Source organism: Cydia fagiglandana, chromosome 14, assembly GCF_963556715.1.
Source record: "Cydia fagiglandana chromosome 14, ilCydFagi1.1, whole genome shotgun sequence".
NCBI lineage: Eukaryota > Metazoa > Arthropoda > Insecta > Lepidoptera > Tortricidae > Cydia > Cydia fagiglandana.
The window spans coordinates 9,889,065-9,913,775 of record NC_085945.1 but is presented as its reverse complement, the minus strand read 5'-3'; the positions used below and the strand labels follow the sequence as shown (position 1 = coordinate 9,913,775).

The window sequence follows — 24,711 nt, the reverse complement described above, 5'->3', positions numbered from 1 at the left end:
ATTATACAGATATATACAATAACATATATCCAAAGGCATGAAAACGGGTCACTTCTTACATAAAAAAATATTTTACAAAGTGACTTTTTGTAAATGTTTTTGGGTGAATTATTATGACCTCATTGTTATTCAAATGAATTAGTCATCGTTATGCTTTCGTCATTCGCTACCACAACAGATGATTGGATAACTCATATGAATGCAAATTTAATACGATCCGATAATCATTGACGCAAATTAAGTCGTTAATTATGAACTAGTCCAAAATGAACACCCTGACGTCTGGCTTGGCGTCAGTGTCAAAGCAAATATTTTATCGGGCGATAAGATGACGTGTGATACAGAAGATAAACTATCAATGACTTTCAGAAAAGTTTTTTTTAGATGTTGCACATAACCATGTAACTTTCTGTATTTTTTGGCATATGGCTATTGGCAGATATTTATAATATCTGCCTAATCATACAAGCAAGTTCAGTGTTACTTTGTGGTCTGGCAAAAGAATTAATTTAATTATTTAGTTGCAAGCATGATTCATGAACATGACAAACTTTTTTTTTAAGTTTATAGGACTACGCATCTCTTGACATTTCCTTGATAAGCCGGTCTTGTCTTGGCCGTATAAAGGCAGAAATATTTACAGACCGTAAAAAGTCTGCAGCGATTTTGATAGCCCACGCAGTGCAAGTGTCATTTTAAATGTCAAACTTCTATAAAATTATGACGTATACATAACACTTACACTGCGTGGGCTATCAAATCAGGTGCAGACTTTGTTTGGTGCGACTATAAGAATAGGTAATAGAATAATAATTATCCCTACGAGAACGAACTATAAAGATTTCTTCCTACTTTAACTGAATGTAATATTCTCAGTGTAGCTTACTAACCGGTCTGATCGTTATAAAACGTTTAGGTTAGGGGAAATAAGCACACGTTCATTATTCTCATAACATGGTTTTATAAATTATAACAAAAACATGCAGAAACAACGGCTGCTTCATACATAATTTATTTATTCACAGGAAATCTAAAATGAAGTATGGATGAAATACGTGTTCTATTTATTAAGGTGAAGTAGGTAACTAAGTGAAATAACTAAGATAATATACATTTGTATTTTCACTATTATATGTATTATTTTTTGTAAAGCACTGTAGTCAACATAGAACATTCTATTCAGCCAGTCATTACTTTTTTTCTGTGCCTCAACTGCCTCATCCTTAAAAAATACAAAAAGTTGGTCAAGCAAATCTTGTCAGTAGAAAAAGGCCTTAAATTAAAATTTTCTATGGGACTATATCCCTTTGCAACTACGTTTTTTCAAATTAGCAGCCTTTTTATACTGACAAAATCTGCGTGACTAACTTATACATAGGTATACTCTGGTCACGCTCTCGTCAAAGTCAAACACACTGTATATGTAGTGTTACAAGTTACAAGACAGCGGTGAGTATTAGTTATGTTGTCGCGTTCATTGGTTCACTGCCACTACCATCAGATATGTATACCTATACTTTGAGTGTATACATGAGGGAGAAAAAAAAATACAAATTACTATTATTAGCAAGTCAAGCTAATGACCAAATGACAAATAGGCCGTTTTTTAGTAGGTGTCAATTTTATTTCATTTGGGTTCATAGGGTTCACATATAATTACTTTTAAATGTTTCTTTTGAAGCAAATAAAGTTTAATTATTTTTTGGCTTTAAAACGACGCTGTCAGCGCAATTTTTCATCAATGTCTGTCATTCGGTGACAAGCATTGGAGACAAAATGGAAACGGATCTCCAAGCCACGTAATTATTCTTAGAAGTTTCTCTCGGAAAGTGACGTTCGAATGTTTTGGTATGACGATAAAAAATCGTCTTTTGCGAAGTTAAGATTTATGGAGCTGCATTTTATTCTTCAACTTTTTAGTCATAAATTTAGCCATTCTTTAAACCATTTGTTCCAGTCAAGTTAAAAAAGAAGACACTTGAGAAAAATGATGAACATACAAACTTACAAAACAGCTTCTAGATATGCTAAAACCATATTAATACAAGATAATTCAAACTCAAATAATTCATAATATGCTCGTTCGAAATTTATTTACACGGTCAAAAACAAAATAAAACATGATTTTAAAATATACAAACCCGTCTTTGTTCAAGTGTCTCGTAATTTCACTATGAAGACAAGATATTCCTCTAGATAAAAACCTATAGCCATGATATACCATATGTATAACCCATTAGAGAATGTCAAAGCATTCTTGCCGCTCGAGAGGCAGTCGCTTCTACTTCAACGATTTCCGAGTAGGCCTTCGTACATTTATATAGATTATGTGTACCTTGTGTATATAATTACCTATTATAGGGCTTTAGGTTCCGCAGAACACAGTGTTTTAGAAACTGCTCTTGAATCAAGATCATGCTCATTCGTTTTAAAATCTAGTCATCTTCAATGGCATATACATTTTATACGATTGATTTAAAGCCCATTTTATGCCTAATACCCTGCTAAATTTGAAAAAACGTAGGTAGAGTCAGACCAAGAATAGTTTGCAGCGGATTTGATAGCTCACGCAGTGAAAGTGTTATTGACTTCAAACTTTTATGAAATTATGACGTATAAATGACACTTGCACTGCGTGGGCTATCAAATCCGCTACATTTTTTTTTGTCCGACTTTAGTCTATAAAACTCCAAACACGAACTTTCTACTTTTGAATTATGTTATGTACTTACTCTAAGTAAAGAAAAAAATAAGTTGCGAAATCAGAAAAGAAGGGCACACAGGCTGCTTCTTTCAAATCGATAGGTACATAAACGTGAATGAATTCGAAATCGATTCATCAAAACGTATCAATCTTATCACACCTACACTTGTCGCTTAGCTAAAAATACATAGATAAACTATTTTCTCATCTCTCACAAAACATAAAGATAACGGACCATAATAGCGGCCATTTAGCGGTTATTCAATGGCATCTAAACGATTGCACGTCATCAGCTGAGGATTTATTTGCTTTAGGTTTTGCCGGCTTCCTATAAGCGACAAGCACTGCTACAAAGTAGCGGCTAGTCTTAGCCTTGAAATTGTTACCTGCAGAAGGAACTTGACTCTAATATCAAACGGGCCGACAAGTTGATTTTAAATTGTTTTAGTTTAGAATTCTTTAGTGTCATTCCGAGTCGTTGTCTCATCGTTATTAATACATTCATACATTCTTTATTAATATTTGAAACATAATTTGTTTATTAGGTTTGTAAATCAAATAAATACATAGAGTCGGACCAACAAAAGATTGCAGTGATAGTGTCATTTATACGTCATAATATAATTTCATAGAAGTTTGACTTTTAAAATAATACGTGCACTGTGTGGGCTCAAAATCCGCTGCAGACTTTTCATGGACTGACTCTAGCCTAATCATTATGCGATTACAAAAATCTAAGAAAATTATGAATCCCTGTTTTTTAGTGAAATTATAAAGGTCAAGTTTAGCAGACTTTACACTACCTATAGATAATTTTCAGTGTCACAATCGCAATAATAAACAGTTAATCACAACACTTTAAGAACAAGAACAAAGATATCCCTCTAAAGATGCAGGAAAATGTCACAACAAATATGACACAATAGCACATTTGAAAATCCAGCACAGCTTCGGAGAACTGCATATAGGCCTTTAGGTCACTATTGTTTATATGTACGAGCTAATGAGGCTACTCGCTAAAGAAAGTCGTAAAAATAAAGAAGTTATATAATTTACGAGTATTTTTATCGGTTTGTTTGTTTTAAAGTGCTGTGGAAATGGTACCTAATTATTGTGACAAATCAGCTTTAAAAAAACCTGAATACGACGAATATTTCCTTGACGAATGGTGTATTCCCATTTGTCCCCGCTGGGTCACAAGTGGGAATAGGTGCATTGATATAAATGAATCCCATTTGTCTCCGCCTCATGTATTTATCCCGCATTCACGTGGGGCGGGGAAACTAACCCTTGCATAAAAAGAGGGGTGTTATAATATAAGTTTAACGTAAGTATATTGTGTCGAGATGGTTCTTAGATAAGTTTCAACTAGCTAGATGAGTAGCAAATGTACCTACAGTCAACTGTAAAAATACGGGTGTAGCCGGTGTAGCCAAGTTATTCAAAAATATATCCCATAGTTCTTGATTCGCTGACAACTATGGGACATATTTTTGAGATGATTTGTGCATCCATATTTTTACAGTTGACTGTACATAGACGAATCGCTAGAGGCGCATTGTTCAGAATAAACAGTCAACCAACAAAAAGACAACCAACATTCCATTATTTCCATTAAACTAATACCAATGTTGTTGTTTAAACCTTATATGTTTTTATCAGCACTGAGGTAAACCTTGCACCAGCCTTGCGCCTTATCCGGCTAGTGCACCAATCTTGATACTCAATTAAGATTATGATACGAGTATTTAAGGCCGTGCTACTCACATTGGAAACACTAAGCAGAATTAAGGAAGAATTTTTCAAAAACTGAGAAGTCACGTCAAGGCTTAAAATTAGGAAGTAGAATAAGGTACTTCCGGGACAAATTTCTATCGGACTAACTTGGTCCACATTGTAGACCTTGTAGACCCCACAACAAAATCTATGGTGAAGGATTACACTAGAAAAATCGACATAATTTTCTTTCGAGATCATCACCTTAACATTTGAAATAAAAAACTCGACACTGAAACTTAATTCCATATAAAACTTGTAAAATTACTTCATTCATTATTTTATTAAATACTTACACAAATTAATAGTGTTCAGTAGTGATCTGCATTTCCCTGCGGCCGTCAGCTAAACAAAACCTTAATTTTTTTTTATTCTTATTAAAATTCTGCTTACAAATTAGAAATAGGTACCTAGATAATACATCACGCAAACCATCAAGCCCTACCCAGACAATTCAAACACAGACAAGTAATATAAAATGCAATAAAGTGGATTGATGTGTGTATTCCATTACTAAAGCATAGTATTTACTGACGGGAGCGCTCCTGATGGAACGTAGAACAAATAGCAGACTTTATCAACGTTCCACTGCAAAAGGTACAGTCACCTGCAATAATATGTTACTCTCCGAAGGCCGCAAAATATGTGATACACCCTTATGGCTCTACAAATAAGATCGTGTCAGATATATTTGCGGCCTTTGTTGTGTAACATATTATTGCAGGTGACTGTACCTTATGGTGTCTGGTGCCGCGATTCGGGAAATGAATTAGAGATTCACTAGATATGATAAATGAAGACATGTGACGTTCCAAGGAAAAAGGTACGGCTGGCGCTTACGTCGCATAGCGCAGCAATAATATTGGAGCAGCGTTAATAATAGCGTAAGCGCCAACCGCGATAAGGTACCTTTACCCATGGGACGTCACATATCTTTACTATATCGTATCTAGTTAATCTCTACTTCACTTCCCGAATCGCGCCGATAGAATAGACGTTTCAATTTCCTATCGCGTTGCAAATGTCGCCTTTCTCCCTACGCTATGTCACTTTTATTGTATGTTAGACGAATTGAGTTTTTATTTTCCCTTTTTAGGGTTCCGTACCCAAAGGGTAAAACGGGACCCTATTACTAAGACTTCGCTGTCCGTCCGTCCGTCCGTCCGTCTGTCACCAGGCTGTATCTCACGAACCGTGATAGCTAGACAGTTGAAATTTTCACAGATGATGTATTTCTGTTGCCGCTATAACAACAAATACTAAAAACAGAATAAAATAAAGATTTAAATGGGGCTCCCATACAACAAACGTGATTTTTGACCAAAGTTAAGCAGCGTCGGGAATGGTCAGTACTTGGATGGGTGACCGTTTTTTTTTTTGCTTTTTTTTTGTTTTTTTTGCATTATGGTACGGAACCCTTCGTACGCGAGTCCGACTCGCACTTGCCCGGTTTTTTTATGTTTCGCGGTTCTTTACGTTTTCTTGTTTCATTACGAGTAAACTGTAGTCCACTTGCAAAAAATAAAAATAAAAACATTTTGATTGTTTGAGGTAAATAGGACGTCTTATTAGAAAATTTGCTATTCAGGAGAAGATGAATGACGATTTGATGTCACCGCTGTATCTCTCAATTTCCTTGATAATATGAATGATGGATTGAACGTCATAGGTCGAAGCGGCAAAGGTCATTTTATCAAGAAAAAAAGTTAAAAAGTCATCAGTCCAAGTCAGACTGCCCTGTCGTGACATGATTCAACGATCAGACGACTTCTAAAATAGAATTGGCGACCGGTCTGGCCTAGTGGGTAGTGACCCTGCCTATGAAGCCGATGGTCCCGGGTTCGAATCCTGGTAAGGGCATTTATTTGTATTATGACACAGATATTTGTTCCTGAGTCATGGTTGTTGTCTATGTATTTAAGTTTTTATATATTATATATGTCTTTGTCTGAGTACCCACAACACAAACCTTCTTGAGCTTACCGTGGGGCTTAGTCAATTTGTGTAAAAATGTCCTATAATATTTATTTATTTATTACTATTAGAATTTAATCAAGAGAAGGCCTTATGAGTTTTAATAAATTCAACATGTGCCCTACTTGCATGCCAGTTTCCCAGTGGAAACACCTGCGAACAGGGCCAACTCTCGTACCCATTGGCAAAAAACCAAGAGACTAAAGCATACTTTCCGTCACCCACAAAGCTTATGTATATAAAATTATTGTCGGCTTTTTCCACGGAGCAACACACATGTGTTCAACACAAATTATTTGTTGTAAATGAGTATAAAATTTAGTCTTAAAATGTTTGTGCGGAACGCCAAAAATATGGTACCTAACTAACTTTCAATGCAATCAATCTCAAAATTATCGTTCGTATAAAAAATTCGTTTCTATCACATGTTGCAAATGCCACAACTGCCACAAGAGACCAAATGCCGCGATTCAGTTCGATTCAATCGCCGCAAAAAGTCTCCGTGTGCGACCTCCCTAAGTCCTAAAGATGAAGATACGACAACAATGATGACATTGAAATTTCAACAACAGTACCATCGCCCACACTGTTAAGTTAGTGTTAACTGTGCATCGATGGACCTTATGCCTTTTGTAATAAGGTCCACCGATGTACGGTTACGAGTGTTGCCGTTTGTACAGATCACACAATCAACTCACAATGACAATAGCTCTTCCAACTTCAACACTACGAGTCACGACGACCGCATTATACTAAAACAATTGATCGACAGTTTAAAAAAAGTACATGTCATTACGCTGATGTCATGTACAAATTTGGCCACGCAAAAAAGGCAACCATTAATTATACAACGGGTTCAACCACCTCCGCGCGTCAAGCTGTCTACTCTGTACCACACAGTATTTTTTGCCAACGCGAAAACTAAGCCGAATAATTAAAAGTGACGGGTGTTCAGTTTCGCTGTCGGTGATCAAAGGTTGTCGAACCGCCTAGTTAAAGTATCTAGTACTATTAATTTAAACCAATTGTAAGTTCGATGGCCTTAAATCGTATCCTGTCGTAAATTGTCCTTTGGGTTGTAGGACCGAGCTACGTCCTTTGACCGTGAGCCCACGGTGAACTCAACCAAATTGAAGCCAGAAACACGATAAAACTACGACAAATTGCCAATTAAAAAGGGTATAATAACTGGTTTATAACATCGATTTGATCACAGACAGTAAAAAATATACATAGAAAGTTGTTAAATTTAGATTTAGTTTAGACCCACTTGTGTATTTCGAACCCTAATAGATTCCGGAATTCCCGGGTCAAGCAAACTTACCCCGCTCTACTCTAAATAAAAAATACTACAATACAATGTAGAAGCATAAAGCATAATGTAATATTGATCATAAATAATATTGAAAGAAATAGGTTAATATGACATGTGGGTGTTAATGCTCATAACATAATGGTCGAATGTGGGCAGCTTAGCTGATATCAATATTATATCAGCTAACGTACTGCGATTAAATATTTATAAAATTTACATTATTCATTATATTCTAATTTTTTATTTGTATAAAGACCATCTGCAACGGCGTTTTCCTATCATAATCATATGGAAATTAATTAATTATACAAATCGAAAACAGATGAGGTATTAAATTTAGTAGTTACTTGAGCACATAATTAAGCTTTGCCGTTATAAAATAAATTATATCGGAATATTATATACAATTTAACATTTCTACGTCAAGTGGGACACATGCGCTCTCCGGTAGGCAAATGCGCCCATAGGCCAAAGGCCAAATGCACCTTGCCTAAACACCACACCAATATGCATTTTCCCAAGGGAAGTTGACCCCCGAAAGTGCTCGACGTGCTAATGCCCAATAGATAACACCTTGCTGTCACCTCTATTGACAATGGCTTAAGTTTCAAGTTGACATGTACTGGGAACGCGTCGAGCACCAGTACGTTTACTTTACGTATATTTTTATTTTCTCCAATTGGCTACTCCAGTTCTCGTATTTTTTACAGGATAGGTAGTTTCTATGGATAATGTCACAGATATAAACAGAACTATTTATATACACGGTGTAACATGAGGAAACCGAATAATTTTAACCACGCATTTCTGAGCTCAAAAGAAGTAAAAAATGTGAGTAATATGAGTTTAGGTCAAGTACGCCAAAAAAAATTTTTGTTTTGTTTTGTTTTTTCAATTATTTGAATGTCTTTGTACATAAAAAATAAACGTTATTGGTAAACTTGTCACTTAAAATTGATTTTTAAATTTTTTTTTCGTTGAACCTACTTTTTGCAAAGATTTACTTGTCACTTTTTGACATCTATCAATGAGGATATTTAGACTACGTCCCATAGCAGCAACATCGCCATCAAAAAGGCCTTTTACACTATGTAACAATAAAAACTTGTGTTTTTTTAAATTAATAATATCTCTGAAACTAGGCGAATATCAAAAAAGTTTATAGGACGTTTTTGTCTCTAAATATGATCAGGAATATGCTGTTAAAATTATTCGGTTTACTCATGTTACACCGTGTATAACTAACTATTTTAAGTATTTAGGTATATGCGTATCCTATTACTGTAGATACCATTACAATCTTTCCATTGGTCACGTGATCTTCAGTGGCACAGAAATACGAGACGGCTTTTATCTTAAAAGGTGGATCAATACGTATATTAAATTACGTTTTCTTGACAATGCCCGATCAGGCTTACGAGACAAACATGTTTGTTTAGTATTATTCTAAGAACATAGGTACATACATAGGTTAAACATAGGTTGGTCTGTGTAAGATGTCTCCAATATTTATTTATTTTTATTTTATAAACATATGTGACGTTCCACGGGTAAAGATACCTTGTGGCGTTTGGCGCTTACGTCGCATTTAGTATTGGACCGTTGTTAATGATAGTGTAAGCGCCAACCGCCATAAGGTTCCTTATGTAACTTCGTATAAGATGAATAAAGTCTAAGGAAAAAACGTGCCTCGGAAATCAAGAAATAGTCATTCTCGCATAGATGGCGCACACACCTTTGGCCTATTCACGGCTAGATGGCGACACCGTTTCATATCTCACAATTTTAACACATACTCGTAGGTAGATATCAGTGATGAGCATGGGTCAAAACAATATAAAAATAATAAAATCATTTATCCATATATATATATAAATTTTTTTGATAATTCTATACGTGTTAATTTTGAGTTTTAGTCGTGTGTTGATAGATGGCAGTAAATTTACAGTGACTACAAAATTTACTATGACAGGACCCCTCTATACTATCTATTCTCTTTGATAATACCTAGAGAATTGATCTATGCTATACAATACACAAACAGTATGAATGAAAACGTGAGCCCTCGAAAATTAATATTACTGCCACGTCGAATGCCATCATAGCAATAAAAGCCATGAATGAACATACGTATTGATGTGCATTACGTTAGGCAAGGGTGCCATTAACTGTTTGTAAATATATGGGTAAATATACAAGGTATATGTATTTTTAACCGACTTCCAAAAAGGAGGAGTCTATTATCAAACTGGACTATTTTAAATTGATATCTAAGCTGTAATTTATGACAAAGCGACGACATTTTGACAAACAGCCTATTATTACGACGGTTGATAATGACACAGTGCAACATTTGTTAATTCATGACAATTTACAGGGCAACGACCTTACAAAATAGTACCTACCTATATATACTACTTGATAAGATTAAAAAGACCGCCTATTTTACAAGCTTTTATTTAGTTTCACCTGACCGTTGTCTGTCTGTCTGTCTGTCTGTAATCAAATCTTGCAAGTTAAATTTGATCCACTTCCCGATTTCCGATTGAGCTGCAATTTTGCATGCATGTATAAATCTGATGACAATGAAATATTATGGTACGGATATGGTATGGATCGAGCTGATCTGATGATGGAGACAGGAGGTGGCCATAGGAACTCTGTGATGAAACAACGCATCCTAATCGTGTTAGGGGTTTTTTTTTAGAATTGTCTCGATGAGCATTAGTTGTCTGTCGTAAGAAAAGTACAGTCAGCGATAAAAGCTTGTACCAAAAATGAAATTTTTGCCAAAAACTTATTTTTTCTTAACAGTAACACACATTACACACATGTGCCACAATAAATTACACGTTCTATGATTAAGAATTGGATGCCAGGCTTCGAATAACACTATATGTACCTACTTAAGTAGAGTTAGATCAAGAAAAAGTCTGCAGCAATTTAGCATACGCCGTACAAGTGTTATTTACGTCATAACTTCATAGAATTTTGATTTTTAAATTGCTCTATTTAAATTTCGCCCCAATAAAATTGGAAGTCCGCATATTTTTTTAAAACATCTATGTTAACTAGTAGGCCTAGCACATGATTGGCACGACAGGATCTCGCGGCGAGATACTGTCGCGCCAATCATGTGCTAGCCCGGCTGGTTCATATTAGGTAGCTTAAAGTCTCATTAAAAGGTCGATGTACTAAATTCTGAGGTCAAAAAAACGTAAATAGGTAAACTGTAATGGGCGTTGCCCGCCCCGATTCTCTACATTTTTAACGATCACTGTTTCCACGCCAAAAAACCATTAGCGAAGCAAACACGTCATAAATTTCGCAAATTTATTTTTGCGGCTAATATTCGCGCTGTCAGTAAAACTATTAGAAGTTTAGTACCTGCCAATATTGTTTTCACTGACATATATAAGTTGGTAATATTGGCAGTATGTCATGTGCTCTTACGTCTAAACTTCATTTAAAATTTAAAAAAAAAATCACGTCTTGTCTCTGGGCGGGGGCGTTGAACTTTTGTCCCAGTTTCGAACGTCAACAGGTAATCAACGCGTTCTCAATGTAAGATAATATCTCGAGATGTCATACAACTAATTAAGTTGTAAAAATGAATACTTTAAACAAAATTTCTTCTTGGCTTTTACATATACCATATTTAGTTACCATTTATTTTTAGACTTTTATAGATATTTTTAAAGTCAACTGCTTATTAGTTTTATGGCATTATGACGCTCTTTGGATAGGTTAGTCAACTGGGGAATTTGATTTACATAATTGTTTTAAGTTTCAAGTTTCATCCGCTACTCGCTAGTACCGTAGACAAAACTGTAAGATGATATTAATAAAAATAACGATGGGCCGTCTTTCGCCTACCTTACCTAATTTAAATTCATTACTTGATTCCGCAAAACGCAAGGTTTTTTTACTTGACTTATCAGATAGCATTTCCTTTTCCATCCATACCTAGAGCTCCTTCTATTACCTTAGTATGGATGGATGATGTAGGTACCTACTTGGATGTAACTTAATTTCTTTGAACCTAACGTTCGGAAGTTTTAATCGTTCTAATATTCAGCCAGCCCACCTTCATCGAGATCAAACTTATCATTTGGAACTTGGCCCTTATCCGAAACAATTACATAACTAAATAGCATGCTAAATGTCAAGTTCAGAAGGCAGTTGGCCTCTACGCCCACATTACATAAACGAGTGCCTACAGTCTATTTATTCATGAGGAATTTTATACTCGCCTGTATAACTCATCCAAAAGAATTGACCGTGAGATTTGTAACAGTGACGCGTTATCAGAGTCCAAGCTTTTAACTGGTCTGTCCATCTATGGCGATGTGATATCATGATCGTAGTAAATATCATGTATATACACGTATAGTTATTACAAGACGCATTGAGGGTCATACGATGCATAATTTCCAACTATAATCACGTCGGCTTACCGGAAATAACGAGAACCTTTCCTGGTTTTATTGTATGCAGTTTGTTGCTAACCATGGTCAAGCGATAGTACCCATTATAATGTGATAAAGCTAAATATTACTTATTGATTTTGCCATTTGAGTATTCAGAGACTTCAGCAGGCGTATCATGGATGGCTTTATCAACGTGATAAAAATAACTGTCACTTTTTAACACCGCGGTATAGACAACGGCGGATACCTACCATTTTATCACGCTGTCACGTCGACAAGAACGATCATCATATGAATCATATCCGTGCTGGGTTTTCAATCTTTTCAAAGAACGGTCAGTCAACGGCGTCAACGCGTAGGTGGCTCTTTTGATGTTGCTTATGTCTATGGGACGACGGACGACTAATATGATCGCGCTCAAAGCTATTCGTAAAGTTTAGTTAACTTTGTCGTAAATGATACTTTTAATCTAGGGACACTATCTTTATCAGTTGACAGAACATGACATGACATTACGATATGACTTTGATCTGTCTGAAACGCAGACGATGTAGTGACATTGATGGTAAAGAATGAAATAATCGAAAAGGACTAACATATATAAGTATATATAAATCCGAATATCAAATAAACAAAGGCCTTCGATAAACCTAAACAATTGATAAATAAGACAGATCATTTACCTACTAGATACATGTTAGATACAAACAACATTTAGTCATAGGTACTCATTGTGTTTATCACTTTATACTTGACGACAGCATGTCTAGAAGGATATTTCGTTCGTGACTCAATAACAACACTCGACCTTACAATTTTATTAACAGATATCGATCTAAAAGAACCACAGTAACGCTTATACTGGACTTCGCTATAGTGTATTTACTTACTTACTTCGCTGTACATAGGTATATTATGCCCAAATCTTAGTGTTGTTGCCCGAGGTTCCGTTGCCGGGCGTCAGACCTTCAACATCTGCCTTGTACAAAGGCGAAACACGTGTCGAGTACCTACTTATTGTTATTTTGCTGAAGGTTTATTATATTTATTTGCGTATTTATCTTTGCGGTGGGAGGGAACTTAAAAAATACGCAAGTATAACTACTAGCACGCGCTAGTCCACATTACGTCTAGTGGAATTATTGCGCTATTCATTCATGAACGTGATTCAGGGGCCAAATTCGACACGTACAACTGTCAGATTTCGCATCCACGTCAAATCAACAGTTGATTTTATCGCATACTGAGTTATGATTCCATCAACGGTGGATAATATCATTTGGTACAACCAAAACTCCACTCTAAACTAAGGATGGTTCGGTTTAGTTTGCTTGTCACCCTAACTGTGGATTGTTAATGTCAAATTTTGACATTGTACGTATTCGAGAACTTATGATTTTTCCCACATCAACGGGATATCAACACGATACGTCAAACGTCGCTTGTCGAATAGGGGTCAAGATCTATTGTTGTTATTGAAACTTCGCATAACAAATTAATATTTATTATTTAAACGTAAGTACTGTACACACTGAGGTGTTTCATTAGCATATTGTTTATTTTGAAAACTCTTACCCAATCGTAACGACGTGTTTGAACATTACGTACCTGCAAGTAAACAAAGCGATAAATAATTTATAATCGCAACTTCAAGGTTTCCTCGAAGAAAACAATGGAAATATTTCGCGTTTCGTTCGTTCCAAACTCCCAACTTCGGTTTTCAATTTCCTACATACATTTGTAATAGTAAGCTCTTCCTATGAAGATCTAAGATAAAAAACCGTGTCGATTGTGCAAATGTTTTTGTCATCGGCCACTTTTTGTTTTAAACAACTCAATTGGTCACAAAAAACGCTTTTGCTACGAGCCGTGCGCACTACCTATAGGTACCTATTGCGGAAGTTAGTCGTGAATGTGTGTCGAAAATAATAACTAAGGGCTTCGTTTAATTATTTATCAATTTTGGCACATACAATTGTTCCATGGAACTTTATGTGGGATGTAGGTATGTAAATGTGTTTTTTATAAATCTTTATTTTAGAAAAACATCCGAGACGTCCTGAGAGCTGTAACGAAGGCGTCAAGGCTTACTATCATTGATCCTACACTTGCTAAATCTTAAAGTTATATTATAGCCGTTACAACTAACATACTTATATGATAAACATATTTATTATGCAGTAGTCTTACACTGACAACATTTGAAAGAAGGAATATTACCTAACTAAGTAATTTTACAGTAGGTACATATGGTGGTAATTAATCGCCCTACTATACGTGCGTATGTCGAAAATTTATAGGGCCATATATACTGTAAAACGTTGTACCTACAATATATGCTACAATACATAGCGAAAAGGTTTTGCAACTCATGTTGATTTCCCTCCCTCCCTTCGGTCGTGTTTTAATTTATCGCCACTCGCTGCGAATTTCCTACTTTTCGCACTAGTATCGTAATGTAAGTACTATTGTTATCAAGCGTAGGTAACTTACCAGAGCTTCAAGTTAGAACTATTGCATTGCAGTAGTAGGTAGGTAATAGGTATTGCTAGGGCTGATATTCCTACAGCTTACCGAGATACCGCGCGGCACGGGAGTCTGAACTCTTCGAGAGACCCCGAGACAGGCCGAAGCGCTCTGTACGGCTACCATCAGTTTGGCACTGACATACATGCCATCGAGAACGTAATTTACTTTCTATACATCTCGCTCGTACGTGTTAGTGCGAACGATAGCGTATACGTCAGTTTTGACACTGTCTCATGACGCATGGTGCGGGCTTTTGTAGCTTAGCGGTAGATCGAGCGTGCGACGGATGTCGCGGGTTCAAATCCCGGCTCTTACCAATGAGTTTTTCGGAACTTAACTTACTACTACTACTAACTTACTCAGAATCACGAGGACTATCGATTTGAAATGAAGAAAAAATCAGTTTTGTAACACATTTTCACATAAGTACATTTTGTATGGACCGTTGCCGGACGTCAGACCGTCAACAGCTCCTGAGGATGCCTCGTAGAGAGGCGAAACACGTGTCGAGTATTATTCTTTTGGTGGTGGTTTGTTATATTTATTTGCGTATTTATTTTTGCGGTGGGAGGGTGAGAAAATTAATTGCATGAAAAAAATACGCAAGTAAGTACCTATAACGGGTTAGCACTGATTGACTAGCACGTTATCTTTTTACGCGGATTAGCAAAGTAATATTTTGGTTTTAATTAATATGGATTTCCGCAAAGTAACGCCTGATTCTATTCACGATACAAAAACTGGGGACACTTTTTTCTTTGTCTCATTCAATAGTACTCGTGATTCTGAGTCTAAATAACCCAAAAGTTGATGGTTTTTCGAAAAAAAGGAAATGATACCATTTTTTTCTGGAACCCTAAGCGGCGATTGCTCGCCTGCGGGCGATATGCTATGCTATACGTCCATGTTATTCGATTTCGTTTTACGATCGACACTATAGTTAATCGCTTACCGCTACTAGCTTTGAATATGACTATTTATGCCATTCCTCATAATTATAAAGTAACATTAATCGCAATGGGCCACGGCCCACGTGTAAAGATTTTTTGCACCGTGAAATAAAAACAAATGTTCATCATCATCATCATCATTTCAGCCTATATACGTCCCACTGCTGAGCACAGGCCTCCTCTCATGCGCGAGAGGGCTTGGCTATAGTCCCCACGCTAGCCCAATGCGGATTGGGGACTTCACATACACCTTTGAATTTCTTCGCAGATGTATGCAGGTTTCCTCACGATGTTTTCCTTCACCGAAAAGCTAGTGGTAAATATCAAATGATATTTCGTACATAAGTTCCGAAAAACTCATTGGTACGAGCCGGGATTTGAACCCGCGACCTCCGGATTGAAAGTCGGGCGTCATATGGATATGTATCCACTCGGCCACCACTGCTTAAATTAAAAACAAATGTTAGTTATATATAATGAGAGTTGTCGTAATTATATTTACTTACATTTGCTTTGTACATATAGTTCTGAACCTTATTCTCATAAGTTAATTTTTTTGTTTCATAAGTACTTAAATGCAATGTAAGGAAATCAGGTAAAAACTAAAATCAAGAAAGCTTGTGGCTATCTAATACATTTAATCATTGTTATAAAGAAACGTACAACAGGTAGTTAAATAGACAGGTATCGATAAAATTACTAAATATCCATCTAAGGGTCTATTGCCCAGCAGTGGGAGAGCTGTTACTACCTATCACGCATTGCAAAGCACTCACAATGATATGATTGATAGGTAGGTATATGTGATAAAGGCATACAATCCATATTCTACTTATTTACGTTTAATACAACATTGTAGTTGGTTCCTATCCTACCCCAATAAGTCAAATGTAGGTTACATTACAATACTTTCGTGTAAATCTTGGTATAAATATCGACTGCAATACCTACTTTACCTTCATTTCTGTTAAAATACGTATAATTCCTGTTTAATTTATTTAAAACTAGTCCAAAATAATCTAGCATTATTTTTTTAAACATTAGGGCAACCCCACATTTTCAAAATGATGCGTCATATTGTGCGTCAAAATAGCAAGTCTCCTTTACGACTTTATAGTGTTACCGCTTTATCATTTTGACAACTACCTATTCCGTTTCACAACGTTACTAAGTAATCATATCTACGAAAATTAACCCAATTCATTCTTTATTAATAGCCCGCAGTGTGGCTAACTGTGACATAACAGTTTTATTTCCAGGAAACAATAATAGGTCAGGAAATGAATGCTCAAAAAACGTTGTAGAGGGAAATGCTAGGAACACAATTTTTGACTCCGTACCTTTGTTTAGACTAGTTAGGAGGTGAACATATCAAAAGTCCCCGGCTGTAGCCCCGGTGCTGCGGGGGGAGAGGGGGGTAAGAAGGTCGAATTTTTCGGTTTTTCATTGATATCTTGGAAACTTTGCATCTTAGCGACATGACTACTAAGACAAACCGAAAGCTCATAAAATTAGTTACAAGTTTTATCCAGTCAAGTTTTTCGATATCTTGAATAGTTTTTGAGATAGACGCTCTTGAAAGTTTATTTAGGGATTTTAATGTTATCTTGATATCTACATCAGTGATGCTGTTAGGCCATGTTTGGCATCATTTTCGTATAAATCGGGGGTGCTGAATTCATTTATGGTATCACATTGACACTATTCCGAAGTAAAAACAAAATTAAAAAAATATATATTTTTTAAAATCCCTCTTCACACTTAAACCGCTGAACCAATTTCGTTGAAATTTGGTACAGAAATAGTTTCAGTTTCGACACAGGACATAGGATAGTTTTTATAACCAAAAGCATCTTTTGAGGATGTGAAAAGTGGGGTGGAAGTTTGTATGGGGAGTCAGTAACCGCTGAACCGGTTTAGGTGAAATTTAGGATGGTATACATCTGTGATTTAGATGAAAATGATACCTAACATGACTTCAAACCTTACCTTAAGCAGTATGAACCTCAGGAATTCAGTTTCGTCGATGAAGTTGAATTCCCCCCATACTCCATTTCACAACTTTAAAGGATGATTATTGAGATAAAAAGTATCTTATGTCCTGTCTTGGGACTCGAAATATCTGTATACCAAATTACAATTAAATCGGTTGAGCGGTTTAAGCGTGAAGAGGAATTAGAAAAAAAAGTTATTTGTATAAAGTTTATATGTTTTTTCTTAGGAATGGTGTCAATGTGATACCAAAAATGAATTCAGCATCCCCGATTTATACGAAAATGATACCAAACACGGCCTAGCAGCTTCACTAATGTAGATATCAAGATAAAATTTAAAGCCCTAAATAAACTTTCAAGAGCGGATATCTCAAAAACTATTCAAGATATCGAAAAACTTGACTGAATAAAACTTGTAACAATTTTTATTGGCTTTTGGTTTGTCTCAGTAGTCATGTCGCTAAGACGCATAGTTTCCAAGATATTAGTGAAAAACCGAAAAATGAGACCTTCTTTCCCCCCTCTCCCCCCCCAGCACCGAGGCTACGGCCGGGGACTTTTGATATGTTCACCTCCTAACTAGTCCAAACAAAGTTACGGAGTCAAAAATTGTGTTCCTAGCATTTCCCTCTATAACTTCTTATTTCTTGGCCTATAAAACGGGGCAATTAATCTAGTCAGAACCGCATTATGTTTATTGTGGTTAATTTACTTCGCTGTTTATTATTTGAAGCAGCTGGCCGGGTTGAGTTCATGCCAACTTTCATTGTTTCTTTAAGATCAATCAGTCAATACATACTGGTCATTTATAGTCGTGTTTTATTCGTGAATAGATTACACCACAATGTTAATGATGAAAGAGATACACGGAAATATTATTACGGCGTAATTTTTCGCTATTGTTGTCGTGCTTGGTATTTGAGAATACCTACACCTATAATGCCTATAGTATTTGCCTTTTATTTCCTCGGTCGTGACAGGTGATTAAATAATGTTTAAAACGATTTACCTTAAATGTGTATGGAATAAGTTATGTCAGCATTACTAAAACGTTTTTAAATTCACACATCGATTACGTTAGATAATCGAATGGCAAACCTGAGGGCCTACCGCGAACCACGTTCGACGTGTTGCCTCTCTATCGCACTTGTAAATTCGTACGTAAGTGTGACAGGGAGGCAACACGTCGAACGTGGTTCGCAGTAGGCCATCTGAGTGACATGCACGCATTAGCTGTCCTTAATGTCCATGCAAATCCGGCCAGTATGCACCGAGACACGTGTCACGGGCACTTATCATGCAGATTGTGTACTCTCAAGGACTTCACCTATATAACTAAGGACTTTGATTTAAAAGGAAAACGAAAACATAATACACAGTGTGTTACTGAAGGAAAAGCAATTACTCAAACCCGTTAATGTTTAGGTCATACTAAGCAACTTTTTCTAATCGCGAATATAAATTGACTCTCCCATAGGAAATTTCAACATCAGACCAGCAAAATGTATGAAACATGTTGGTGTTATGATACTATGGTAAAAGTTGCTCGTATGACGTGGTATGACCTAAACATTAACGAGTTTGAGTAATTGCTTTTCGTTCAGTTACGTACTGTATGTGTGATTTCAAAAAATTTAGGTTATATGTATTGATTTCGCGTAATGTGTTTCTTGTTGCGCTGATTAGATTTTTGTTTAACTATCAAAATATTTTCATACAATCATAGTCTGTAATTATTTATTTATACTTTATTGCACATCAAATAATAAGTACAAATGGTGGACTTAATGCCTTAAGTTAAGGCATTCTCTACCAATCAACCACTGGGCCAAAAAGAGACGTTTGTTGGTGCAGGCTTTGCACTGTATTTGAGAATAATTAAGAATAATCACTACCTAATTAATACTTACAGATGAAATGCTAATTAATATAGGTACCTATTATGATGGAATACTGTATTTCATAAAATTAACTGTGGGCTTAAATTTCGGTCACCTAGTATTATTGTTGTTACATTTACACTTATATGGTTTAAACGTAAATTATTACCATTGTCAACCATTTTAAAGAATCGGCCCGTAGGATAGTTATCTAGTTATCTAGTTTAAATATTTGTACACGTGTTTAAATAGGTATATGAATACGTGTACGTACACAGTAACAGGTAGATAGGAGTGTCTGAAATATTCTATATGAATTTGTACTTACAGTCAATTGTGGCTAGCGATTTTGTACACACAATATACATAATATGCATATACTTAAGTATGTAATTTCTTCAGTTATTTCGTCTTATGCAACTAATATACCTTTTAGGTGTAGGTATTATAGGCTTAGGTATTAGGGTTTCGATTCAAATTCATGTATTGGGTAACTAAAAGTACAAGTTTGTGTAAGGACTTCATCGATCTCTGTCAAATCGTTTTTAGGGTTCCGTACCCAAAGGGTAAAACGGGACCCCATTACTAACACTTCGCTGTCCGTCCGTCCGTCCGTCCGTCTGTCTGTCACCAGGCTGTATCTCACGAACCGTGATAGCTAAACAGTTGAAATTTTCACAGATGATATATTTCTGTTGCCGCTATAACAACAAATACTAAAAACAGAATAAAATAAAGATTTAAATGGGGCTCCCATACAACAAACGTGATTTTTGACCAAAGTTAAGCAACGTCGGGAGTGGTCAGTACTTGGATGGGTGACCGTTTTTATTTTTGCTTTTTTTGTGTTTTTTTTGTTTTTTTTTTGCACTATGGTACGGAACCCTTCGTGCGCGAGTCCGACTCGCACTTGCCCGGTTTTTTTTTTATTACCAGCTTAGACGCCTATTTTTAATCAATGTAAATTTTTGTAGATGTGATTTTAATTGGCATATGCAATAAAGAATACTCCTATCCATCTAACAATGCTTACAATTTAGTTTATTACCATGTAAGTAACGATCAAATTTACAAACTAGGTACATTTATTCATTTATCTCACAATAATAATCTAAATAACTAATAAATTATAATTTTATAATATACATACAATGCTTGCTTACAATGTTATAATATACATATGCGTATATAGGTATAATCTTTATTCAAATTATAGAACCGGTGAGGTAAATTATATGAATAATAATTATAATTTGCATTATAACATTGTGCCTATTGTAATTTAAATATAAACAAATTACGCAAAGGCATAACACAGTGCACAGTGAGCGCAGTGACTAACAAACGACACGTGAAAGACCACGTGAGCGCTACTTTTATCTACAACTTCCTCGATTAATGTGTTGTAATATATACCTATTTTATAATAATTATAAATTATAACGTAATGTGATACATGGTGTTTTAGTCACCTGCAATAATTTACAGGTTAAATACCTATACATATAGGGCATTAGGGCATACTGAGCAACTTCTACTAAGTATGGGATCAACCCCGTCATCGCGAAAAAAATTGACTTTCCCATACAATAACGTAAAATATTTTTTCGTGATTTCGGGGTTCGTCACATACCTAGTAATAGTTGCTCAGTATGACTACAATACATATATTCATTTTGTAAATTATTGCAGGTGACTAAATTTCCACACTGTATTACAATCCTCGTAAAACGCGCAGTAATAAACTAACCTTCAAAGAAATAAAGAGAAACATTCCAAATATGCACAGAAAAATGTAAAAAGCAAGGTTTTTGCTCCCGTCTCTCCCAGCCAAACCTGTTTTGGGCCGGCAAATACCTTTCACCTTAATATCTTCTCATAGGTCAACGAAATCGAACAAAAACTTCGTTTATCAAGAAACGCCTGTAAAAAGCAAATTAACGCTCGCTTTCGTCGATTGTTTCGATTTCGAGCAACGTTGATTCGTTTTATTAGCTACGCCCAATGGTCGAAGGTCGTTCACAGACGCGGCGTGGAAATATTTTTGCCCAGTGCTCTTGTGACACAAATATCACAACACAACGCAGACATGTGCGTTTAATTGAGAAGAATTATTTATTTAGTTTGCTAATGCTTTTTTATTTACGGGCGTAAAAACATATCATGACAGCGCAGCGTAATAATGTCAAACAGACGCTTGGAATAAAATGTGCCGGATTGTAGACGATTCAGATAAATATTAAAAAACTGTAAATTGAAAATCAATATATGTAAGTAGTTGAAACAAATGTTATACTTATCAAAACTTCGCACACATTAATTATTCGATTATGTTAAGGTTAAATGATATGCGTTCTTCCGATTAAATACAAATAAAAATCAATACTTCGCTATATTTTATCTATTTGATCCCAAAGTTCGACCACATTTGCAATTGAAAAGATTATTTTGTTCATTAAATCATTAGGTAATAACGTGATATGAGAGTTATCTGTATTATTTGTATTTAGGTTCAAGTTACACAACCAATGTGGGCGCGGTCGCTGCTAAGCAATCATATACTCTGTATCTTTAAGTATTTAAATAAAAATAAACAAATAATTTGTACATTTTCGGGTAGTTATAACATTTATTGGTTAACCGATCAAGTACAAAAGCGCCTAGATCTGTCACAGAACGACATGACTTTAACCTACATTATTCGATCATGTAATGTTTTCATCTACCCTCAACTGGCTTACTCTTATTTAAATACCTACCTAAAGATACAGTCATAGAATAAACACAAAAGAAAAACAAACTAATTTGATTAGTTAGACTATTCTAAAATTGTTATTCGACAGATGCCGGGCATGAATTAAAATGATTATCTTAAGAAGGCCTTTTTTAAATACTTTGATTTCTACGCCCAACTAGATTTCGCCTGGTTTGAATATCTGTACTATCTGTTTTTTATACCTATAATCATTTAATGAATTAACAATACTTATCAGGTCAATTTTACACAAATCAACGCAGCCCTATAAACATATTTAATTATGAATGTGAATTCTCATACTTGCTGATTAGTGATTAAAATTTCAAATTATTTGCTCAAACACAAAAAAATACTAAAGATTATCTTGCTCAACTAAATCTCAATTTTTTTTCATAATACACTGCCCGAGTATTGTCTATTCTTATCAACCAATTAAAACAAAACAGACTCAGTTATCTGGATTCATTGTACCTATTCACTATCTACTAACACATTTTGCTTTAACAGCGAAATTAAGGTTAAATCGTCGACAATCAATTAATTAGTCGGGTGTAAGCGGAACCAAGGCTCGTTATAAAACCACAAACTTATAAATCATAGAACAGGTAATAACGTAACCGGTTAGGTAATAAGGTAAACAGAGCTGCAGAAAGTTCAATGATTCACGACTGACCTCAGTCCTATTTTACGCTAAACCGCATTGGGTTTTTTTAATAGTTTTTTTTATATTAGGCATATATAAAAAAGGATTGTGGTTACTAAAATAAATATAATTAATAATTAAGTTCAATTACCTTTTCTCCGTCCAAAAGGTCCGCAAAATGCATTCCCATTTCCAATTACATTGTCATTAATGTATTTTATCAGTTTCCCAGCATCCTCCGTCTTCTGCTGGGAGCTGATCCATCTCGCAGGCAAATCCTCCTGCATTGATTCGGATTTTCCTTTTGTACCTCTAGATTTCTTCAAAACACTTGTCATAACTGTCACATCACACAACTAGTGAATGAAAATACACATGTATTTGGATGAACACTTTGTTTACACAATTATAAGTACCACTGGGCAATGTGCCGATGAACGAGTTCGTTCATAAATACGCGCGCGTCGCGTACGTCCGTCCTCGGCTCGAGTGGCGGGACGAATGAGACCTTGTTTGTACAATCGTATTACGTAGCGTAGCGCGTGTAATTGTGCTATACTGTGTTATGTGGTGCTGCTAGGGCAACGCAAACAATCCGCGCCGCGCCGGTGAACCAGTGTTGCTATTACCTTCAAAAGCATTTCGTGAAAATTGAATTTTAAATTCCAAATGACATTTTTAGAAATTTAAATATGAACTGTGAATACATTTTGCTTCCTTTTCAAGCACAAGTAAATTTGTAATAAATTTGATAGTCTGGTATTTCATGTCATTTATTGCTTTTTATTATTGCAGCTCCACCAAAGCACCACTCAGAGGGGCTACCGCGAAAATAGTCATTCGCAAATTGCGGGGATCTTTCTCTTTTACTCCAGTGAAGGCGTAATTAGAGTGACAGAGAAAAATGCCCGCAATTTGAAGGCAATTGGCGAACTTCGATTTTCGCGGTTATAGCCCAGTACTCACGTAGTTTGTATACCTAGAGGCGTATTCAGATTATAAAAATATAATGCCAACATCAAACTAATCTTAGTATATCCCTCTCGCACTAATACATTAACAAGCAGGATAAGAATAATTAAATTACTTGTTGTAAGTAAAGATATTACATTAGAATAACCTATCTTCCTAATTTAAAAAAGCTTTTTAAGGGCCTAAAAAAAGACTATTGGAAACCACGGGTGACCCTAGGGCAGGCTCATTCCTAGACCAAAGAATAGGCATAGCTATTCAGCGTGGGAATGTAGCCAGTCTTATGGGCACCCTTCCGCAGGGGACAGATCTGGGGGACCTAAGGTAGGTGGGTAAGTTTTATTTATTTATTTTATTAGTTTTAGTTTTAATTTATTTAGTTTATACTTAAGGTGGTTCGCCTAGGTTACTCAAAACTTAACTCTCGCTAGATGGCACCACTTTTGCAAAATTTCAGGTTTTATTTTTTTGTAAAATGGTCATGGTATTTGTATACTTAAAAGTATGTTTCGCGCACTCTTTAAATAAATATTGAACTATTAAAATAAACATTGAATACTTCATTGTGCAAAAACCACCTTTTTAATTCGACGGAGTGTTGCTGTCACGCTTTTTCCTACTATTACTCACACATGCAAACAGTGTTTCCGTGATCCTTGTAGTAGACAATTTCACACAACGTAAGTATGTTGCATTAGCGTAACGGTATGTTCGTGGAAATACGTGCAAGAGTATTGGGGTTCAAGACTGGTGCGAGTAGGTAATTTCTTTTTGTTTCTCCTTTGT

The 24,711-nt window shown here is 35.6% G+C and overlaps 1 protein-coding gene across 1 annotated transcript in view; it reads right to left on the bottom strand.

The window, feature by feature from the left end:
* LOC134670743 (uncharacterized) overlaps window positions 1-23,464 on the bottom strand; it is a 107,769-nt gene extending 84,305 nt beyond the window's left edge. The window contains exon 1 of the mRNA XM_063528560.1: window positions 23,105-23,464. Coding sequence (XP_063384630.1) covers window positions 23,105-23,291 — 187 coding nt within the window. The 5' untranslated portion in view covers window positions 23,292-23,464. The remainder of the gene's footprint in view (window positions 1-23,104) is intronic.
* Between the last annotated feature and the right edge of the window lie 1,247 nt (window positions 23,465-24,711).